A 24,751-nucleotide genomic window follows, 5' to 3' on the forward strand; every position below is an offset into this window, starting at 1 on the left:
TCTTAGAGTAAAATGTAACTTTGAGATATTTGAAAACAAAAATATATTGCTTATCAATGTGAGTGGAACTGAAGACTCTTAATTTTCAAAGAGTTTCTTATTTAATAACATAAGTTTACTTTTGTTTCTGCAAGAGAAAATAGAATTTTTATGTATTTATTGCTACTGTCTTTAAACCTCAGAAGTGCATTCCCTCTTCCTCTGTGTAAATGACTTTCTATGTCAGGGGGTCCTCAAATTAGTACATTAGAGATTTGTATAGTAAATATAGAAACATTATAAAAACATTGAAAGAGAAATCAAATCACCCATGAATTTTATTCTAGAATCACTGGTCTTCAATAGTTTTGGATAGCTTCTTAGTATGCAAGTACAGAAAGAATTCGTAAAGACTGCTTAAACGGATGCATTTTGAAAGCATTTACAAATGGTATTGTTCATGCGAGGATGATTCCTTTAGGAATCTTTAAGGCTTCAAAACAGGTTAAAACACACATGCAAAAACCTCTTAGACATTAACTAGACTAGTAGAAAAGTTCTGTGTCAACATACTTTCTATAGAGAACATTTGGTTTCAGATTTGGTAGGAATCTGTCCATTTTTAGGCTCAGACAGGATGCCGTCTTTCCCAAGTCAGCAGTGTCCTTTCCACTGCAATACAGAAAACACAGAACACTGACGAGCGGATTGTGCGACTTTAAGCCCAGGACTTTTAAAAAAACTGTTTCAAGGTCGAACACAATGCTTAGTTTATGTCTGAAGCTCCACAAATACCTAAGAAATGAACGGGGAAAGGGGATACTGGAATGCAGGTACATGAAAAGTATACAAGGACTTTCCAGAAAATTCTTTTATCACCTAATTCTCTCTAAGGCACCTACTCCTGTGTATGTCATGACAGTCTTCCCCACCCTGTGACACTTTGCCAGGTCATATAGCCTTGGGAACATGCTTCTTATATATCAAAAATTCTGCAAAAATTACTATCAAAAGCATATGCTTCTGATCCAGCATCCACACAAGGTTTGGAGAATAAAGGGAGAGATGCTGTTTCCTTCTCAGACCATATTTGGGAATGAAACCAGTGGATCCGGGGAGAATGTTCCCCCATTGTATTCGGCAATAAAATAGAAGCAGCAGCAGCCTCTTTGTAACACAGAGCACACCAGAGCCGGCTGATTTTTTTCTGATGTTTCTAATGATGCCCGGCGTGGTGCCTGCCTCCAGCTCCTCTGCTATTTGTGCCACCGTTTTCACTCTGGTGATGAACTAGAGATGCACACTTGAAGAGAGACTATCAGAGACTGGGATGAGGAAAATCAATTTCAAAGCCCCAAAGACAGCTGGTACAGAAGGTCACCGAACATTTTACGTTGCTTTGCGGCTTTGGAATCTTGAGGGGGATTCTATTAACAACAACAAACAGCCTCGTGGAACTGTGTGGCATTATTAACTGTAAGGCCGCGGAGCAGCGAAAACGTACATGGGGAGGATCACCCGGTATTAAGCACAATTAATAGCTGCTCGTTTTTTTTTTTTTTTCTGAAGTTCAAAAATCTGTTTCTTTGTTGATCTGCCTTCAGACCAACCTTTTCATTTCAGCTTTCTGCCTTTGGTTCTAGCTTCTAATTTCTGATTCTGTGATGGGGCTTTCCCTGAGACATGTCACAAATTAAAAATTACCATCTAAAAAAGGATACAAACGAACTTATTGACAAAACAGGAAAAGACTCACAGACTTAGAAAACAAACTTAGGGTTACCAAAGGGGAAAGGTGGGGCAGAGAGGGATGAATTAGGAGGTTAGGATTAATGTACACTCAGAATTATATATACAATAGACCATCAATAAGGACCTACTGTATAGCATAGGGAACTCTGCTCAGTACTCTGTAATAACTTTTCTGGGAAAAGAATATGAAAAAGAATAGATACAGGTATATGTATAATTGAATCACTTTACTGCATACCTGAAATGAACACAATATTGTCAATTAACTATACTCCAGTATAAAATAAAAACTGAGAAAATTAATCAGGACAGAGGCTGAATTTCCTGTTCTTTGTCGCTGTCCCCATTCCTACCTTTTCGTCACTGTTGGTACCTCTGTCCTTAATGTCTAACTGACGGACGGAGAGCTAATTTTCAATTACTCTTCTCTTCTGCCTGCCCCCTCCTCCCACTAGTATTCAACTGTCAGAGAATCTTGTACTCTTTCCTTCACCGCATTTCTCCCTTGCTTTTGTTCTCCATTTCATTCATTTTGCTTCATTGCCAGGGTGGGGCAGTTCTTCTGAGTTCTTGCAGCTCAACGTCCTCATTTTAATTTGTTTGGCCAAAGCCAAGAACGGGCACAAGTAACATTTTCATTTCAAAGTTTCTTCTACTCTCTAGTGAAATGCCATGTTTTTAATACTGAACCCTCACACTACCTTTACAGTGGTTAATACAGTCACCTCCGTATGCCCACTCATAATGTGTATCTACGCTTACCTCAGGCCACTTACAGCTGCTTCCAGTCATTTATTTCGCTCTTTTACTCAATCTCTCAGCAGGTATGTTTTGTTCCTTGCTAACTCTTCACTTTTGATGGAGTTAGTCTTTCAAAGTAATTACTTTGAAAAAACTTAACTTTCATTAAAATTTTTAGTGGAGAAATAATAGGGCTTTTTGAGTTATTTTAAATATGCCTTTCTATATTATGTTATATGTAATATCAACTCATTCAGTGCTCATTTTATAAGATCCTAGCATCATGTACAAAATTGAACAAGTTATAAGATATAATTAAACTGTAATTGTACAAACATCACCAGGAAATACACAGGTTAAGACCAGTCTTTTGTTCAGGAGGTTAATATAATCGTGATGTTCCTCTAAAATCAAAGAACATGGCTTAGTAAGTTGGAAATTATAGGGACCAGATGGGGAGAAGCACCCCAGAAAAATGTGTTACAGTATCATTTAAAGCTATGTGAGTGATTTCCTCAGTGGGCCACTGGGATGGAAGATAAAAGTCAACAAGAAAGTGTGTAACCACTGAATGAAATTTTAATAGATTAACTTCAAAATTGGTTATCTTCACAGAAAAATAGTTTTTCTCCCCCTTTCGATGTTTTATACAGTGTTAAAAACCTTTTGAGAGATGAGCAAACAAAGCAAATGATTAGAATGAAAAAGAGAATAATAGTCAAGTGTTCAGTTTCAATCCCTAAGGCACAGCTGAAACCTTCACTGGTGAGATACAGGCATCTGGAGAAACATTTCTATTGTCCACAGCCTGTTCCATCTAACTGGGAGAAAGGCTCTATTGCATAGGAATTATTGATACTTTCTTCCTCTTCTTACAGTCTCTGTTGAACAGAGAGAGTAATTTACATCAAGCTCAATGTGAACTGTTTAAATGTCCTGATGCCTTGCTTTTTATGTTTCTAGGCAAATCAATAAAAAAAAAACTTACCCAGAATATAGATTGCTTGCTTCAAATTGGATGCTCTGATTTCAAAGACAATGTGCCGGTAAGAAGAAAGATTGGCTTTATTTGGCCAAATTTACAGCCTTTTCAGAATCCAAAGTTCTCACTTAAGAGCTCAAGAAATTTGAAGGTATAGGTTCTTTTTCCTTCTGGCAAAATATAACTTTCTAGATTTAAGAGGCTTATTAAAGGTCTCATAAGATTCCCTCAACTTCAAACGACTCTTCCGAAATGACATTTTCAGATTTAAAGCAAATGAATCCCATACTTGTGGATTAAATTTACCTGGTAATATAAGAAAGCTAAAATTAACTACTGAGTTCAGATAGTTTTAGTCACTTGATAATGCCGAAACAATGGATGGTTTCCCTGGAATTCATCTTAAGACAAAATACTTAAAAATTTTTTTTCAAAATATGAAAAATTTAATTACTATATGTTGTCTTCCCCTGACTTAATTACTTGTGGTCTATCATGGAAAGTATATATATCCAACATTGCATGAGTTAAAATAGCCCCAAATATTTGTTAGTATATAAGAAATGATAAAACTGAAAGATGATATGAACTATTATTTAAGAACTTTGAACCTTAAAACCTGTGCTTCATTATTGAGCATTTTCACTATCAAATTCTGATTTTTCAATCTCAAGGCCAACTGGATTATCTGCTAAATATATTTTTAGCAATGTGTTTGTGACTGATTAAAAGACCTAAAAAAGCAGTTTATTGAAGTGATGGGCTTCAGGATAATGATCCAAGCAAATATAAATTTTGGGGGCCGCTATTAAACAGAAATCTAAAGAAAGCAAGTCCATGTAGAAAATTAGCTATCTCTATTCAAGGCTGGGTTCCTGTTAGGGACTGATGCTCAATAGATACCCAGAGACACCTGGGGAATTACTTACTGTTCTTAAATACCTAACTGTTTGGAAAGAATCTCCATCAGTTGAGGATGATGGCAGTCAGGAGTTCTGTGAAGATTCCAGAACTAAGAGATTGTAGACGCTGCTATGAATTTTCATGGAGAAGCCCACCCACGCTAACATCTGCATAAGATTGCACAGAGTATTCTGCAGTCACCCATCTTTCTCATGGAGCCTTCCATCAGATTGATTTTGGACTCACAGGTTTTGGTAGAACCTTGAGAATTTACATAGTCAAGGCTTAGGCCACCAACAGGCACAGAAATGTGCTTTGAGACTATTACATACGTTAAAGCAGTGGGTCTCAAACTTCAGCTTGCACCAGAATCCCTTGGAAGGCTTGTTAAGACATAGAAGGTCTGGGGTGGAACCCCAGCAGCTCATGCTTCCGGGTCAAGGGACCATACTTTTGAGAACCACTGCAGTAAAGGAACTGGTGTGTTAGTTTCTTAGCTTTGGTTTAGCTTCAAGATTCCCATCCAGGTTGTATAACAAAACAGAAAATCAACCCAAAGACTCTTGCTTAAACAGTCACTGCTGCTAGCTCTCTTCAAGTAGTTTAGAGCAAATGGAATGTGTAGGACATGAAGCTTGATCCATCTGACCTCAGGATCCAAAGGCCTAACCATTTTTCACCGTATTATGTCATCTCACTCTTTATTTTTTACTTGCAACAACCTTTCCTTTACTGTTCTTCCCCTTCGATTTCACCTATTTGTTAAGAAACTGGTTCCTGTGTCCTAATTTCATTGGCACTTTTAAATGCCTACCACGTTTACTGACTCTTACTTATCTCTAAATGAGACACTGGGGTCCATTCTACCCTGGTTCTTCTTTGTTTCCCAGAGTATCTATATTTCTATGTGCTTATCAGACATTCACCAACAAACCACCTTATTCCATTAGGACCTCTTTTTTAGAGAGTTCTTTCCTTTTTTCATTGAACTTAGTACTTGGATTTGTCAGTCATGTAGAAGGCTACCTGATAATCCATCTTGGGTATCTACAACTTCCCAAAAGGTTTCACTACTTTTGTTCATACAGATAATGCTATTTCTCCACTCTTAACCTTTCTGTCTTTATATATTCTCCTTTTTCCTCTAAATATTTTGCTTCCATATTATTACCTGAATTAAAAGAAAGAGTTATCTCTACTCATTCTCTATTAGGAAATACTTCTGGAAAAATCAATTCTAAACATTTTAAAAGAACTGAACACACACACACACACACACACACACAAATCTAATCTCCTTACCTCCTTACACATCTGTCACTATGAGGCAAAAGAAACAAATGAGTATTTTCCTGTAGAACATTAGTTCTCCCTGACTTTTCCCCTTTGAAGCAGCTTAGGACCAAGCAGTGACAATCGGGGTGACTTTCCCAGCACTGACCATGGTGTGTGCACTACCACACACGTCCTGACAAAGGTTGCAGGACTAGGAGCTTCTGAACCACGAAAACTACACAGTGAAAAAAAAAATTCTCTCACTGAGGTTCAGAGGGAGCAGAATTCTAGTATATTTGAAAAAAGAAATCCTACACTGAATCCTCATTATTACAGTTGAAGATTTTTCTTTCATCCTTTAGATATTATTTTAGAACATGTTTTCAATGGTGAGTAAGAGAACCAGTGAAGAGTTACTTAACTGGTAGGAGGAAAGTAAAAAGTATTTGGAGAACTAGTTTTTAATTAACTTCTTAAGCAACCACCGTGCTGAAGCAGCACTTGCCAAAAGGTAAAACGAAGAATAAAAAATTATCAAATGGGATATTAAAACTGAATAGGCTTGTCTCAAGGACTGATGAAAAGGTGAAACGGTTGAGAAAAAACAAAATTTGCCTACAGTGAGTCAATGATAAACCTCAATATTTTTCACTTTGCATTTTGATAATTTAAGTTTTGCTAATTTGGGGGACTTCTGGTGGTCCAGTGGCTAAGACTTTATGCTTCCGATGCAGGGGGCCCGGGTTTGATGCCTGGTCAGGGAACCAGATCCCACATGCTGCAAATGAGAGTTTGCATGCCACAACCAAAGAACTCAGTGCAGCCAAGTGAATTAAAAGAATTGATTTCTGCTAATTTCTAAACAGAATGAGTCTAGAAAAGGTGATGCGTGTTGGGTGTGTGGATAAATTTTCTAAGAACTGGACAGGGCTTGTTCAAAATAGATGAATTATTTTGCTTCTGATGTAAAGGTATTATCACTATAAACAACTGAAAATATTTACTAAGTAATATATTGTGCAAAAAAGGAAATATTTTAAACTCCTACTAATTAAAATGCCTGTTCTTTTATTACCTTTAAATGAACTGTGGTATGCATTTTAAAAATATTTTAAATAAGAAAATTAAACATCCTCCACGTGAGTAATCAGCATTAGAATGTAAATTACGTATTTTGACATGAAAACAAAAGAACAAATGTGTAATGATTCTAGCTGTGACACAGTGAGTGAGTTAGTGAGACTGATAAACTACTTCATGCTGATAGCATGTTGTGGTCTCAAACCTATTACACTTTTGAATTGATGTGTTATTATCTTTGGACAACTTTCACACTAGGAGGTGATCCCAACAAGAAAAATGTCTTAAATGAAAAGTTTATAAACAAGATATATTTCACTGCTATTACCTGAATTAATATGCACTATTAGTGGTTTACAAAAAGAGGATTGAGAGAAAAAATTGTTTTATAATATTTTACCAAAAAATTGCAATATGAATGCATTGATAACTGTACATTTTGGCAACTGCCCTTGTATCATCTGTAATCATACTGAGTACACAAACATGTACTTGGTAAATACAGCATCATGTGTTAATAGATCTTTGAAAACCGGGAGGCAAAATTCTGGACAGTATTAAGGTGATTTGCGGGAAATGTATTTTAGTAAACTTTCTACTGTCTTACATTTACATTTCAGTTTTAAATAAGGAGAGACATACAATGTAAACTTTAAGTATAATCACATTTGTAAAAAATACATAAGGCTATAATAGGAAGAAAAATATTTTTACTATGACTTGTTTTAACTTAAACATGTCTATAATCAAGTAACAAATCATCCTGCAGAGTTTGCTTGGGAGCATTAAGAACTGAACAACTAGATTAAATATGCACAATTTTTAAAACTATTATCAAAATGGCTAAAATAGCTTACTAGTCTATGATACATTTTAGCTGTTTTAATTGTGTAGCCATGATATCAAAGACTCAAACCTACATTAGATAGTTTCCTACATGTTTTAAGATATCAATTATAGTACTGTTGGGAGTTATTACATACTAAATATATTAAAATTAAAATAGAAACGAAAAAGGAGATCTTAAAATTCCTATGTGCTATTTGAACAAGATTTAATCTATTTAATTATTAATTCATTTAATTATTGATGCCTTAAAATTGTTCAGCAAAGCTCTTTCTATAAATTTGAGAAGGAAGCGTGATCTACGAAAACAATAATTTCAGGTATTGATGTAAGCTGATGAAGAATAAAAACGTTCCAGGGTTTTGAGAGATGTGGAAGGTATCCTCGTCAATCAAATTTGTGATGGTGAGCAAGAAGTATTTAATAAAACAGAACAGAAAGCGACCAGCCCAAAGAGTGGTGAGTGTTCTAAGTAAAGCTTATTGAGGCCCTATTGAAAGTGTGTAGAGAAAACATTATGCTATTTAAACTTCATAAAGTCCCCACTCCGTGTGTATTGTAAAATCTACTTTTTTTTGAGGCTGCATTGTGCAGCATGTGGGATCTTAGTTCCCCAAATAGGGATTGAACCCGGGCCCCTGTGTTGGGAGTGTGGAGTTTTAACCACTGGACTGCCAGGGAATTCCTAGGTAGTAGTATTGTAAGTGGCTTGGAATATGAGGTGAGATACTAAGAACTCATAAAGAGGGTCACAGCAGAATCAGAGGGGCTACCAAATAGAATGTATTAAACTTATTTGGTTAACTTTAAGATTTTAATCTTACTGGCTAAAAAGAAAGCATTCTGAGAATGGGGTAACAGGACAACAGACTCAGGCTTGAAATGAGAGGAGAAAGAAATAAAATAGGCAAAAGTAAGTCAAGCCAAAATGAAGAAACACAGGAAAAGAAAAGCAATTGTCTTTGACAGGGTATTGTTCATTGGTGATGAAACCAGAGGATGAAACTTTAGAGAGAAAAAATAGTTTTAAAATTGGACAATGTATTCTAGAAAAAGATAAAATCAACATGAAGTGATGATGCTAAGTAGAGATAACACACACAGGTACATACTCTTGCAATCAAGGAAAGAGGACTGAAACATATTTTCACAGACGATCTCAGTGAAGAGTAAAAGAATCTTTTAAAAAAAACTTCCAAAAACAGTTGCTGAGGAAGAAGAGAGGCACCTTACAATGAATAGGTCAAATACAGAAAAAAGGTAATGATAAAATCAGTCATTAGCTGTGACCAGAGCAACAGCACAGTTGACCTTTTACTTTGATCATGCTCAGAGAAGTGACTAGAAATGTGTTAGGAGTAATTAAGAATTCATTTCCCTAGGTATCATGGAAATTAAGGTTATCATATATGAATATTTTATACAGATTGCTGGTTATCCAAAACCAGACATTATCAGAGTACACAGTATTTGCAATTGGAGGGAATTATGCTTTCAAAAAGTCATTTAAAGCCTTTAGCAAATGATTAATGCATACTTTCTTGGTATCTTAATTGCTATTAAAAAAAACTGGTTCACCTCAATTAAACAAAATAACACTCCTACTCTATTGTACAGTAACTTCATCATACTCAAAAGATACCTAAAGCTTTAAAAGCCTTAAAACACAACTGGGGTCTCACTTCTGACTGATGTGAAGACAATGCATCTATCAAGGTTTTTATGGATTCATTCCAAACATTTATTATTTTAGTTAATTAAATGTTTCAGGGATATGAATAGTTGCCTTTCATTATAATTTGAAGATTTCTTTTTTCTTCTCAAGAACAAAATGAACAGACTTGGGGTTCCTATCTGCATAAATTTACCTTCTTTTTGCTGAATGACAGGAATAGTGAAAAACACAAGAGATTTTATTCTGGTAAAACTATGGTTTAGGCTTAGACTACTTCACATATAAAGATAAATTAGACATAAATACTCCAGTTAAAACATACGTTTCTCGTTTTTGGAGAGAAGAGAGCTACTTAATGATAAAAGATATCTGCTCAACTCTTAACCAATTAGGTTATCTTATCCCATGCAACGGTTGTTATTATCTGGTCAAGTTAAAAACATTTATGAAGTACTTATCATGTTCTAGGGGCTTTGCTTATATTATTTCATTTAATACAACATTTTTGAGGTGATATTATTATTGCATCGGAAACTGACCTCAGATTTAAATAATTTGTAGATTATTATATAGCTAGTTTAAATGATGGATCTAGCTAGGATTAAAAATCAGGTCTAACTGCAAAGCTTGTGTTTGTCTCATGATGCTAAACTGTGTTTTTATATATCTACTGGATCTTCAGGAATATATATCAATACGGCCTCCTGAGAGTCAAAATTTTAGAGTATAATTAGTCCACAGCCTACTTTCTCATTTTAATTATTGGCATGATGCCTGTTAAACAACCTAGTTGGGGCTATAGCATTACAACTGGTTAGTAGTTATTTCACATTTAAAAACTATGATTTCACTTTCACTTATCTTAGTAATCATCTACGAATCTTTATCTCATACTTTAGAATGAGGTCTCCTTTAATATAACAGAATGGTTTCAGAAACCAAATTATAATGCTACCGGAGAGACACGGATGCCCAGTGTTTGAGTAAATTCAGGATCAAATTTTCTCTTCAATATTTTTAGTTAATATGATTTACCTTTAACATCTGACATTTAAGAAATTAAATTTGAACTTTTTGGATAAAAAAGCCATTCAATACACTGATTTAATACATGCCCCCTCTTGTTTTCTGGATATTGCAAGAAGAAAAGAAAGATGACTATTTTACATGTCATTCTAGGAATTACATATTTTGGAGGCCAACAGCAGTCTTTTTCTGGGAAGGGTTAAATATTTGCTACAAACTGGCAATAAAAACTAGAAAATCTCAAAGTAGGAATCACACATGTATTCAACTAATGGCTGCCTTCCTATTGCCTCTTTTACTTACTCTCTGTGCTATTATTTACCTTATGTGTAAAATAATTTGAACTTAAAAAGGAACTTTACTCTTGGGAATAAAACTTAGTTGGGGTACATATGCCTCTTTGCCAAGAGCAGCCTCAGTTTACGCCTGCAGTTCCCGTGTCTCCTGTCACTCTCACACTGTCCTGGTTGGACGATAAATTATATGGTTATGATAGAATACAGGCTTTGAGCTAAGAGTATAGCAGCTTCTGGAATTATTCTCCTCTCACAGAGATACATTTTTAAGCTACAAATGGATGAAATATCCCAGGTCCTCAGCCTGCCTTTTGTCTGTGGAAAAACTTTAGCCAAAGAATAAGTTTAATCAGAGAAGTGAGAACATGCAGAAACAAGGGAAAACAGCCAAAGGAGACCACATAATACCAGTTTAGTCAATAAACACAGTCAAGGACCTTTAGTTCCTCCTTGAGGGCTATAGATTATATGCTGAGCCATATCCTGTGAGCTGTCTTACAGATGCTGAAACCCTAACCATATGGAGAAGGTAATTACGTGATGACCAGGCAGTAACCATGACATAAGCTGCCACAATTCTGAGAACTGGCTTCAAGGAAATGGAAGCAAACCGCCCATGGAACTGAAGACTAACTGTACCTAAAATAATCAAGATGACGCTGACCAGCCCACTGATGCCCAGCATCAAGATACCTGCCAGAGATGGTTGTGCTATTTCTGCATGCAGGTCCCTCCCTCAGCCTGTAAAAGCTCTTGCCCACTGATGGTCAGGAGGAGGGGGACTTTGGACAGGAGATTGCCCTCCCCTCGGTGGCTGGCATCCAAAATAAAGCAAACTTTCCTTTCCACTAACCTGGCCTCTTCAATGGCTTTTGAATTGTGAGCAGCCAGACCCCACTTCTGGTTACACTGAGACATCTTAAAATACAAACACCTCCTAGCAAATCTTCTTGTATCACACCTCTGTCTTCCTCTGTCTTTCTATGACTCTTACAGCTGGACACACACATCCCTCTACGGGCCTTTTAGCAAATAACAAAAGTTATTAAAGACAAAGTATTTCAAGACATCTTGGGATCCCTTTGATTTTGACTATTCACTAATATGCAATTTTAGATGAGTTTACAGGGTGCTTGTAAAAACAAACAAAACAATAAAAAAAAAAATGGAGACAGTGAGACTCTCAAAAAATTTCTTAGCTGAGGCCCACATCCGATTTTGAAGTTTATGTTCTGGAACCTGAGCTTTTTATTGTTACTTCTTGTTATCATATTTTGTGGTTTCCTCTTTTCCCACAGGTGTTCTTGGGTTTCCTCAAAATATCTTGAACAGTTATACTCTAATAAAATATAGGATTAGAAAGGAAACAAAAAACTGCAATTAAAAAAAGGATATGGCATCAATTAGTAAAATTAAGTCAGTGGATCACCTTTCCAGTGAAATTTCACTTAAAGCTGTGTCTTTAATGAAGCAGGATCTTACTACTTACCACCTTGCTAAAGGTAGCTGGTTATCAGCTTGTAGGTGGAAGTACAGTTTTTCAACTGGGAAGGCTTTCCCCTGGCACTGAACAGCCAGTATACGTGTAGCTGCCTAGATTTCTAATAGCCAAGGCTAACTCAGACCTGGTTGTCTTTCCTTTTCCTTACAACCATTTAAAGTAAAGATAAAAGGGGGAAAAAAAGAGGAAAATATCTTACTTTAGTGCATCATACTTCTGTTTACGTATTTTTTTTAAAAGATATACCCATTGATTTCCCATTAAAGCAGCCTAAGACATCTTGATATTTAAATTAAAAATGCAGTAATAAAAAGGTAACTGAATATGCGTTTTCATACATTAATAATTAGCAAAACATTACTGAGCTACAAAGTAAAAAGCTATGGGAACATAACTAATGAGCTATCCATGCCAAAGTAGACTTCATAATAAAACAAGACTTTAATAAATCTTTTATTAAATAGCTACACATGAACCCCTTGGTTAACATCTAATAGGTAACTACTAAGCTACTTAATTCACATATATAAACGAGGAACTTGCAGGCAATTAACTTAACAATTGCTTAAGGTCAGGCTTCTCAGTGAGTGTCTCTGTACCGCACCTTTAAGTACCACTGCTATCCGGAGTCAAGTGCAAGCTTTTCTTCAGCTGCTCTATATTCTGGTAGCAGCTATTATTATGTACTGAGGCAGCTGAAGTATAAAATAAACAAAGGATGAGCTACAGGCTATCAGATGCCCTAAAAATGAATTATACAAAAGACAAGAAATACTGAGCCCCAAGGAAAAGAGCCATCAGAAAAATTCTAAGCAAGTATTGGTGTTCTATCCATGCCCAGATTGTTATTTCTAGGTGATGATAACATAAGAAGAATATACTCATAAATGGCAAATAATTGTTTGCATCTTGATATGACTCTATATCTGAAAACTCACTGGAGATGGGAGACCAGAGCTATTCTGTTTATTGGGTAGAAATGTACAGGACCCAATACTATTGATTGTCTCCAGCAGCAGCAAATGTTAAATTCATTAGCAAAAGGAAAGAAACACTTTTACTGAAGTAAGAATCTGCTGGTGGGAAAAAATACTTTTTAATAAATCAACATGAAAGCTATATTGAAACAGACAGGACATATCTTTTATGTCTTCTCTATCAAGTTTAGATGTGAATTACTGAGATTTTAATGGATTATGACATGCCACTTGTTGCCAACTATTATCATGATATGCTGAAAGGAGAAAAGGGGAAGAGACAAAAAGAAAACAATAGAGGTTCTTAATCTACACAGAACTGAATTTTAATCTTTATAGCTAGTATCTTTTAAATGACAGTTTCAGGAAAATGACAATCAGTAAGATAAGTCTTACTTATCATAAGTAGCAATAATTGCCAAAGATGAAACTCTACACTAGATTAAAAAATAGTTGAAGGCAGACACAAGTCTGGATGAAGTTGTTAATATAGTTGAAACTGAGAATCTTACTCAACAGGGAACCTTAACTAAAAAAGGAAAAATCAATGATAAATAAGCCTGGTTCTTCACCTTAAGAGTTCCAACCAAGTGAGACTATTAAAGAAACCACAGTGGCACTGTGTCAGCATGGTGTGAAATTTCCTCACCACTGCTTAGGCTGATTCACCGAGTGCCTGCAAGTGGAAATGCCATTTCTTCTGATCAGTAATATTATAAGGTGTGAACACTGGAAAAGGAGAAAGGAGAAACGAACAAAACTCTACCACAGATTAAAATAGTTTAGCATGATGTACAGTGTCTAGATTCATTATATTTTCTATATATGTATGTGAGAATATCAACTAGCAGATTTTCTTCCTTTGTCAATTCATAAAACTATAAAATGTAATTCCATTGATGGTTCATGAGTAGTACTGCTTTGAAATGGAATTTCAAATGGCACAGCTTTGAAACTGCTCTGAGAGTGATTTCTTATATGGTCTGAATTTGGAGAAATCAGTTACAATTTCACATATAGCCACCATGGGTTCTCTTCTAAAGAGCCACTTTCTTTGCTCACTCACCAACAACAAATATTCATTAGCACAATATGAGGAATAACAAGAACACGCTGTATATTTCCCTCCAATGATCCCAAATATCTGCACTTCAAATTAAGCCTTCAGGACTTCCCTGGAGGTCAGGGATTAAGAACCTGTCTGCCAACGCAAGGGACATGGGTTCAGTCCCTCTTCCAGGAAGACCTCACACGCCGCAGAGCAACTAAGCCCGCGCGTTGCAACTGCTGAGCTGGTGCTCTCGAGCCCAGGAGCCGCAATGACTGAGGCTCATGTTCCAGAGGCTGTGCTCTGCAGCAAGAGAAGCCACAGCAACTGAGACGCTCACACACTACAACTGGAAAAAGCCCGAGCACAGCAACCAAGTACAGAGTAGCCAAAAATAAACAAATTAATTAACTGGGGAAAAAAAAAAAAGGATATGGCTTCAAGGAATACCATCTTTCCTATCACCAGTTTTTGAGGCTTTTGTGCTAACTACCACATCCCCCCAATTAAATGCATTTCTGATGACCTAACTTGGCACATTTCATAAACATTTGTCAAGACACTTATTGTCAACTACATTGCAATTATCCATATTCAATTTGATGTCTCAGCTGGAAAATTATTTTTTTCCTAATAAATTTTTTTTTCTCCAAATGACAACATTGATTAGTTGTTTAGTGTGTGCTAATTAATGACACTGGGTAAATTTAAATGACACTGTGCTAATAAACTCAGGAAGAAAAAAATCTGTGCACATGACGCTTTGTCTTTAAGTGAAGAAATCTGCTGCTTGCCTACTTCTTCTGTACTCTCTCTTCCTAATTGCTCCAGGGACAGTGCTCAATAATACAAAATAAATAATAAAACCCAGTTACTCTTGGCTGACACTATAGACAAAAAGGGTTCTTTTTAACCTGTTCTTAGTTCAAGAGTAAAAAGAAAAAAAAAACCAGAGAGATTTGTATTGTTGACAACTAACTGTGAGCAGCTCCTGCTTGCTCATCCTCAGGGTAGAACTGCTTTAGGTCACACAATTAATGGCAAAAAACAGCAGTTTATTCCCTGAGACCCACTTTTTCATTCAGGACCTAATGTAAATGCTGACTTTTAGCACTTCCCTGGTGGTCCAGTGGCTAAGAATCTGCGTGCCAACACAAGGACACATCCCCGCTCCGGGAAGATCCCATGTGCCTCGGAGCAACTGAGCCTGAGAAACACAACTATTGAGCTGATGCTCGAGAGCCCGGGAGCCACAGCTATTTAACCCACGTGCAGCAACTCCTGAAGCCCACACGCCCTGGAGCCAGTGTTCTGCAACAAGAGATGCCACTGCGATGAGGAGCCTGGGTACCACAACTAGAGAAAGCCCTGGGACAACAACCGGTTTCCAGTGTGAACAAAAATAAATAAGTAAATAATTATTTGTTTGTTTTTTAAAGCTGCCTTTAGCCAGGGGCTCCACAGGGCAGGGCACTTGCGGGAACATTCTCCCAGGAGGTTCAGCATCCTCCAGTTTCTGGCTTTATGTGGAGATGAATCTTTTTCTCTGAAGCTACGAGAAGCTTCAGGGAAGGCAGGGAAGAAATAAACACTAGCAGGAATTTTAGGGGAACTGTGCTGCAAAGCCACCAGGAGGAGACCCATGAGGTAAGACACCACAGCATTTGCTTGTGTGATACATAGCTCTAAGGAGATGCTGGCTGTTGAGGTCCTGACCAAAGGAAGAAGATAAAGTTTTCTGTATTTGGAGATATTTAAAAATGAAATGGATTAGCTCAAAATAGCTCTGGCTGGTCTATATTCTTGTGTGAGCAGGTTGCTAACTGCGGGCCAAGCTGTGCTAGAACTCGTAATTGTTAAGAACCTCAGGGAAACATCAGCATGTGCTAGAGAAAAAGCACCAAGCTGGCGAAGCTTCTGGAAGGGGAGACTGAGAGGGGCCCCCGGGTCGTGGTGTAGAGATGGGGCAAAATGGCTTTGTGGAATTACACATTCCCAACTGCACAATGACTACCAGAGGAAGGGAGTTTCAGGAACAGAAGTTCAGTTCATCATAAGGAAGCTTTTCCTAATAGCATGGTCTAGGCATGAATCGGAGAAGGCAATGGCACCCCACTCCAGTACTCTTGCCTGGAAAATCCCATGGATGGAGGAGCCTGGTAGGCTGTAGTCCATGGGGTCGCTAAGAGTCGGACACGACTGAGCGACTTCACTTTCACTTTTCACTTTCATGCATTGGAGAAGGAAATGGCAACCCACTCGTGTTCTTGCCTGGAGAATCCCAGGGACGGGGGAGCCTGGTGGGCTTCTGTCTATGGGGTCGCACAGAGTCGGACACGACTGAAGCGACTTAGCAGCAGCAGCAGCAGGCATGAATGGGAATAATGCTGGAAGGAACTTGAAGCCTCCCTCACATTGCAAAAAACTAAAATATCCATAGCAAATGGTCATCTGACTTATGCTGAATTATCATCTGTGAGAGTCCACTATGATGTTAAGATGCAATAGACAAAATGGAGCCTGTGAGAATCAGGGGCATCTAGATCCCAGCAGATGCACAATATAATCACTGCATCCTGGGACTGAGAATAATCACCCTTATATCTCGATCCCTTTTTTCCCATATGCCTGAGAATCTGAAGATAAGAAAAATAATGGTAGCAAGGAGAAGTTTCACTGAAGCCCTTTTTACTTATCTCTCATAGACTGCAAAGTGTGAAAAGGATGGCTAAGTGCACTGCCCCACCAACCAAAAGGGCACCAATAATGTGGCCCTGTTTCTAGAGAAGACGAACAGTGTGGAGAAAAGGAAACCCTCCTACACTGCTGGTAAACTGGTGTAGCCACTATGGAAAACCAGTATGGAGGCTCCTTAACAAACTAAATACAGAACTACCATATGATCCAGCAATCCCACTACTGGGCATATACCCTGAGAAGACCATAACTCAGTCATGATGCACGCTGGTGTTCACTGCAGTGCTATTCAGCGACCTAAATGTCCATCAACAAATGAATGGATAAAGAAGATGTGGTACATACATACAAAGGAATATTACTCAGCCATAGAAAGGAATGCAATTGGGTATTTGTAGTGATGTAGATGGACCTAGAGTCTGTCATACAGAGTGAAGTCTGAAAGAGAAAAGCGGATATCGTATATTAACTCATATATGCAGAATCTAGAAAAATGGTACAGATGATCCTACCTGCAGGGCAGGTACAGAGAGGCGGACACAGAGAATGGACATGGACTTAACGGGGGAAGACGAGGGAGGGATGAACTGGGGCATCAGGACTGACATATATACACTACCGTGTGTAAACCAGACAGCAAGTGGGAGCCTGCTCCCCAAGCACAGGGAGCTCGGCTTGGGGCTCTGCGGTGGCCTGGCGGGCTGGGTGGGGGTGGGCAGCAGGAAGGCTCACCAGGGAGGGGATACATACATACACACACGTATGCCTGAGGGACTTCACTCAGCAGAAGCTAACACAGTACTGTAAAGCAACTGTACCCCAATTTTTAAAAAAAGTAAATCTCTCTTACTGAGGAAAGGGTTGGACCAGCTTATCTTTCCATTTCAGATGCTAAAAAAATACAGTTTGTTGACTGCTGTCAAACATGCGTTCTCCACGCAGGTACACTGTGTGGTCCTAACAGTCAAATCCTCCGCAAGCCTCCCCTTCGGGACTCACCTGCTTTCCAGTGGTACATTACTGCCAAGGACCCAGCTGTCCTGCAGCTGGACGGACTCGGGTGTGGTTTGCAGCTCGGCGGGCAAAGCAGCCGGCGGGGCCGGGCTCTGGTTCCTTCTATTGGTCAGGGAGTTCCTATTGAGAGAAGTGATGGATGGATGATGCTGTGCAGAGTGCTGCTTATGGGAAGGTGGCAAAGGCTGTAGGGTGGACTGGCCTTGGTTGTTTGCAGGTTGCTCTGAAAAAAAGAAAAGGAAACTCATTATATATATGTGTATGTGTACATACACATTTATACACACTACCAATTTCTTGGGGATCCACCACAGATCCATTAGCATTAAAAACGGCATAGAAATCCATTACCTAATATATTTGCATATTATTCTATTAGGCGGGTGTTCAGTGACATTCTCTAAGAGCAAGTTTACCCTTGATACGCAAAGTTCTAATTAATCTACAACAGATGGTAAAATTGCTTTTGGTTTTAATTTGTTTCAGATTTTTTTTTCATCTGGTTTTATTAACACCTACAGAAAACAGCATCTGACAGCTCCCCTAATGTGCCTTTACATTTCAGCTTTTTTTTTTTTTTAACAAACCAACCCTGAAATGAAATGGATAATTTCAGTAGAACACAAAGGTTTTGGAAATGCATATAATCCCTATAATTATTTAATGGAGTTTTTTTAAGCTTTATTTAACTGCAATAAATTATTACAAGCTTGTTGCTAAACAGTAGTCGACTACTCTAGTTTAGTGCATTTCAAATAAGGCAGATCTGCACTGTGATCTACTAATAGACGCTAAGTATTCTTTAGCAGAAGGTCACTCTGTGAAGCAGATGTTGTTTCATGGATATTTAACAGACTGAATCACAGCTGATTACAACGTCAGAAGACTCATATACTTAATGACCGTTACATCCATTAGAACACACACAGAACAGATTTTCCAATTTCACAGTGTGCAGTAGAAGTACATTTTGGAGTAAGTCATAGGTGACCACAGTGACTCATGTCACTATGTCAGTGGTACGAATATTTTGTTTCGAACCAGAATCCTAGCGGATCCAGCAGCTTCAAAATATAAATACAACAGTAGGCTGTAGCCGGGCAAAAAAGTCCCTCAAGCTAATAAGCCATAAGTTAAAATGCACAAATGAATGCAACATCTGAGACCCACATCTCAATCTCATTACCTAGCTTTGGACATGCCAGAATTCACAAACACTACATTTTAGCCAACAGACAGATGACTCCTTAATTTAATGCTAAACTTATTATGGTTCTGCGCACATAAGATGTCAATTTTTGACTAAATGCAGTTCAAAGTGCAATATAATTTTGAAGTGATGTATTAAATCATGCTATTAATATAAATGCATGTATTAAAAGAGAATAGGAAACGCAGGGACTATCTTTCATCTACAATGTGAACTCCAGCAGTGATTGCTAAGCCAAATAACACAGTCAAACATTATAATTTTGGTTACATGGAATGAATACACGACATGTTAATACTGTGAATATATATTATCAAACCTCTTTACAGGGTATGCAATTAAAATAACTCCTCCCATAGTATATAATATTAGTAATCACTGCATGTTTCCAGTGATCCCTAATAATCCATATCATACCATTTAACAACTAATAATTTCTTACTCTTGAAATGAAGGACAGAAATCACACCTAAATTCATGAAACAGAGCTGCTTCCTCGCAGTCTTCTTGAAGATTCCCACACTAGAAACTACAGAAATCTTACTTGGCCCATTGGTGTGCTGCTCATGAAAAACTATGGGTGTTCAAATATCAGTTAAAGTGAATCAGCCTTTGAAGCAATGGCAGGGTTACAATACAAATATGGTTGTAATCGGGTGAGAAAAAGAAACGGACATTTTAAAATTCATGGGAGATTTACCATTCAGGTAGGTGGTGCTAGTGGTAAAGAACCCGCCTGCCAATGCGGGAGACATAAAAGAGACCTGGGTTTGATCCCTGGGTCAGGAAGATCCCCTGGAGCAGGGTACAGCAACCCACTGCAGTGTTCTTGCCTGAAGAATCCCATGGACAGAGGAGCCTGGCGGGCTACGGTCCATGGGCTCACAGAGAGTCGGACACGACTGAAGGGACTTAGCGTGCCCGTAAGCACACTAATTAGCTTTGGTGTTCCTAGCATCAGTGCGTATGATCAGAATGGCTACAGAGGTCTTCAAGGAACATTTCAAGAAAATGCTTATAGGATGATATAATAAGCTACAGTTATGAGGGCCTAAATTAGGTTGGCCTCGTAATGAAAAGAGAAAAAAGAAACGTCTTGAAAAGAAAAATATTAAGATTGTGCCTAAAAAGAAGTAGAGGAACGAGGCAAATGACTCCATGTTTTTAAGTACAGCTTCATGAAAGAATGGAATTATGTTATAGATGGGTTACACAGAATAAATGATACATCAGATATTATACTATGCTGAGAAAGAGCTATGTAGTAGAGGTCAGGATAACAAAGTGACTTCCTAACTTTGTCAGGTGTCGTGAGAGTGAGTCTCCATCTCCTCATCTGTATTATGGGAAATAATACTGCCCCACCTCAGATATGCAGATGACACCACCCTTATGGCAGAAAGTAAAGAGGAACTAAAAAGCCTCTTGATGAAAGTGAAAGAGGAGAGTGAAAAAGTTGGCTTAAAGCTCAACATTCACAAAACGAAGATCATGGCATCTGGTCCCATCACTTCATGGCAAATAGATGGGGAAACAGTGGAAACAGTGGCAGACTTTATTTTTTTGGGCTCCAAAATCACTGCAGATGGTGACTGCAGCCAGGAAATTAAAAGACGCTTACTCCTTGGAAGGAAAGTTATGACCAACCTAGATAGCATATTCAAAAGCAGAGACATTGCTTTGCCAACAAAGGTCCGTCTAGTCAAGGCTATGGTTTTTCCTGTGGTCATGTATGGATGTGAGAGTTGGATTGTGAAGAAAGCTGAGTGCCGAAGAATTGATGCTTTTTTACTGTGGTGTTGGAGAAGACTCTTGAGAGTCCCTTGGACTGCAAGGAAGTCCAACCAGTTCATCCTAAAGGAGATCAGTCCTGGGTGTTCTTTGCAAGGACTGATGCTAAAGCTGAAACTCCAATACTTTGGCCACCTCATGTGAAGAGTTGATTCACTGAAAAAGACCCTGATGCTGGGAGGGATTGGGGGCAGGAGGAGAAGGGGATGGCAGAGGATAAGATGGCTGGATGGCATCACTGACTCGATGGACATGAGTTTGAGTGAACTCTGGGAGCTGGTGATGGACAGGGAGGCCTGGTGTGCTGCGATTCATGGGGTTGTAGAGTCGGACACAACTGAGCGACTGAACTGAACTGAACCAAGGTATTAGTACCATCTAAGAATTCAATGAAATGCACGCATTCATCCACTTATGCACACACTTAAGTCATTCATCTCACAGACATTTATCAAGCTTTTATATTTCAGGGATCTGCTAAACCAGTAACAGGTAAAAGCACTGTGTGAATGGTAAATTATTATAAATATTGTTATTGAAACATGAAAAGATTTAAGATCTATTATCATCATATATTTCAATATGTTGAATTTAAGATTCTTATTCTTTTTTAACTTTAATTTTAAATTTTTCATAGAAGTATTACTGAGTTACAATATTATGTTAGTTTCTAGAGGCTTAATATACTTAAAAATATACTTAATATACTTAAATAAAATATACTTAGTATGCTTAATATATTTAAATAAAAATATAAACTGTGGGTGCTCACTAGGCTCCTCTGTCCATGGAGTTCTCAAGGCAAGGATACTAGAGTGGATTGCCATTTCCTTTCCCAGGGGATCTTCCCAACACAGGGATTGAACCCACGTCTCCTGCACTGGCAGGTGGATTCTTAACCACTGAGCCGCCACGGAATCCTCACCACCAGTGAAGCAAACCCAGATAATGAAAGCTAGGTTCAACTTAAAATCTGACGGAACAGAGTAAGTGCACAGTCTAGGCGAGATGGAATGGATGGCCAGACATTTAAATTCTGCAGCAGACCACAAACAGAAGCAAAATCTGAGGATGCAATTGGAGGTCAATGCTAGTTCTAAAGATTCCAGCTTACAGGACGTGAGAAGTAGCTGGAGCACGTATTTATCTACACCAACTTCTTTTAGATCGATTACGTTTATAAAGCATAACAGGATAAAATAAAATTTAACACTGTCAGAGAAGACAACAGAATAAAGGAAAACTGAAAGTAGGAAAGATAAAGCCAAATACGAGATGAGTGGATGAATTCCTTCTCCATGGTTTTACAGTTTTTTTTTTTAGTTTTTAGTTTTTAAAAGGATCTTTCTTTTATTTTATTTTTGAAAGTATTTATTTATGTGGCTGTGCCAGGCCTTCATGTGGCATGCAGGATCTTATGCTGGGGTGTGTCGGCTTTTCTCTGGGTGTGGCACGTGGGCTCAGTTGCCCCGCTGCATGTGGGATCCTACTGCCCGGACCAAGGACTGAACTCTTGTCCCTGCACTGGGAGGCAGATTCTGAACCACTGGACCACCAGGCAAGTCCCTACACATTTTTAAAGCAGGTATAAATCTGGCTCTAAATTACCTTGTTGCAAGCACAAAGAGGGAAACATGATCAATTACATGATTTGAGGTGTTTTTAAGCTCAAAAAACTTGCTAAAGAAAAGTATTGAGGACAGACAGAACATTCTCATTTAACCTCATAGGAAGACATATGAACATCCAGGGCAAAGTTTTATAACCGAGATTCGAAGTGGGCACAAGGGTTTAGACTTGGAGACCAGCAATAAGAATCTAATATAAGTGGGCAGGTCCACATGAGAACAGCCAAAACATCTACTATAGACTTTGCTTTAAGCTAATCCACTGATACAGGCTTTACATAGACTTGAGAAAAAGTTTTAGATGGGACCTCACAGAGTCACTAAGTTTAATGTTCCTGAAACATAGCTCTGAACACATTTTATTCCTGGAAAACCCAAATGGCTTCCAAGGGCCTATAAAACTTATAATGAACTCTAAAGGTCAACGTGATCCTTGTCCACGATAGTCCCCCAGATATTTCTGAAATGTTTCTTTCATGAATTCTCTTGATGTATCCTTGTCCTAGTCAAGCTTGCTGTACCCAGTACAACCCCACACCTTTTGATTTCTGTACAGTGGCTTCTATCTGAAAGACATTTTCCTCCACCTTTCTGTATCCAAACCCTGTGTATTTCTAGCTCTAAGGATGATGACACGACCCTACTTCGGTATTCTTCAAACAGAAATCAGTTATTTCTTCCCTGAATCTTCTTAGGTTCTTTAATCTCTCTTTCCCATGGCCCTTCTCCTTTTCCTCTCTGTATTACAACTAATTTTGGAGGTCTCATGTTCCCCGTTAGATTCTCTACGTAGAGAATCCCTAAGGACAACGTGATGATAAATACTCAATGGATACTTGTTGAATGAATGATTATTCGTGAAGAAGTCAATGAAGGGTGAGTAGAAGTAAAAGTGGAGGCTTCTCACATTGCCTTCTATTTTTATTACTGCAGTATAGTTGATGTCAGTGTTATGTTAGTCTCAGGTGTATAGCACAATAATTCAGTTATACATCTTGTATTGCCTTTAATTGTAAGGCAATTTGCAAACATGTCTTGTTTCCCCAACTAAATTCTTAGATCCTGAAAGGCAGGACTCTAACTTAAAGTCCTTTGGATTTATCAGTACCTTTACTAAGCCTTCCCTGGTGGCTCAGACGGTAAAGCGTCTGCCTATAATGCGGGAGACCTGGGTTCAATCCCTGGGTCGGGAAGATCTCCTGGAGAAAGAAATGGCAACCCACTCCAATATTCTTGCCTGGAAAATCCCATGGATGGAGAAGCCTGGTGGGCTACAGTCCAAGGGGTCGCAAAGAGTCGGACACGACTGAGTGACTTCACTTCACTTACTAAGCCTTGTTCAAAGATCCTAAAAACATGTTGGATGGTCGGTGATATTTATGCATTAAAAGGACCTTGGCAGGTGGTAGGGGGTGGGGGTGGGGGTTGTGATCTCATCCAAGCAAGGTAGCATGCAACTCGCTCCAAAAATTGGATTTCTGGAATATTTCTTTTGAAACATGGCAGATATTCCAATATTTAAAATCTACCTTTTAAGATGTACAAATAATGGAACAATTATATAAAATATATAAGAATATATGATATAAATATATGATATGAGCAATACATAAAATATATATTATAGCTTGCCAAATATAATATGTTTTCCTTACATTTTAAAGTTTATGATTAGAAATGCTCCAAATTAGATATTTTAGAAAAGATGTAGGTTAATTTTTCCAAACAGTCTTCCCTACTTTTTTTAAAAAATAAAATTTTTGGCACTGTGCTTCTAGAAATTATATACTATACCTAACTAGTGTTGTTTCTTTCAGCCCATCTTTCTTTGTCCAAGTTCCTACAGGTCATATATCTTTCGTGATAGCCTAATGGCTTCTGACTTTTATTTGATAAACTGAACACAGATGATAGCCAATATCTGTTCAAATTCACATGAATAAATATTAGATAGATTTCACTAATTTTGCTCAGCTCCTTGCCACCAGAGAAGTCAGGTCTTTGACAGAGGATTGAAGGCTGTCCCATTAAACCTATCAGCCTGGGGTAAGACACACAGAAAGGTGGACGATCCGGTAAGGCAGTAAGGCGTGCAGACTATTAGACCACAAAAAGCTATTTGACAGTGGAGTAGATTCCAGTTTAATCACCCTCTAAAACCCAATTCCAAGCAAATGTAAGGCATAGTCCCTGAGCTCCAGAGGAGGAAGAAAAGAAACTTGCCAACTTTTCTGAACAGCAACTCTGCTTCATGAACCATTGAGATGGAAGGGCCACGGCACATGGCAGAGACACAAGACAATTTACTTTTTGTGGGATATTTTCTTGAA

The 24,751-nt window shown here is 38.1% G+C and overlaps 1 protein-coding gene across 1 annotated transcript in view; it reads right to left on the reverse strand.

Annotated features, from left to right (window-relative positions):
- The window catches only part of TENM3 (teneurin transmembrane protein 3), a 622,438-nt gene that overhangs the window by 172,153 nt on the left and 425,534 nt on the right, over window positions 1-24,751 (reverse strand). Inside the window, 1 exon segment of the mRNA XM_070364068.1 lies at window positions 17,778-18,015. Within this exon segment, the coding sequence (XP_070220169.1) occupies window positions 17,778-18,015 (238 nt within the window).

This window comes from Bos mutus, chromosome 27 (assembly GCF_027580195.1).
Source record: "Bos mutus isolate GX-2022 chromosome 27, NWIPB_WYAK_1.1, whole genome shotgun sequence".
NCBI lineage: Eukaryota > Metazoa > Chordata > Mammalia > Artiodactyla > Bovidae > Bos > Bos mutus.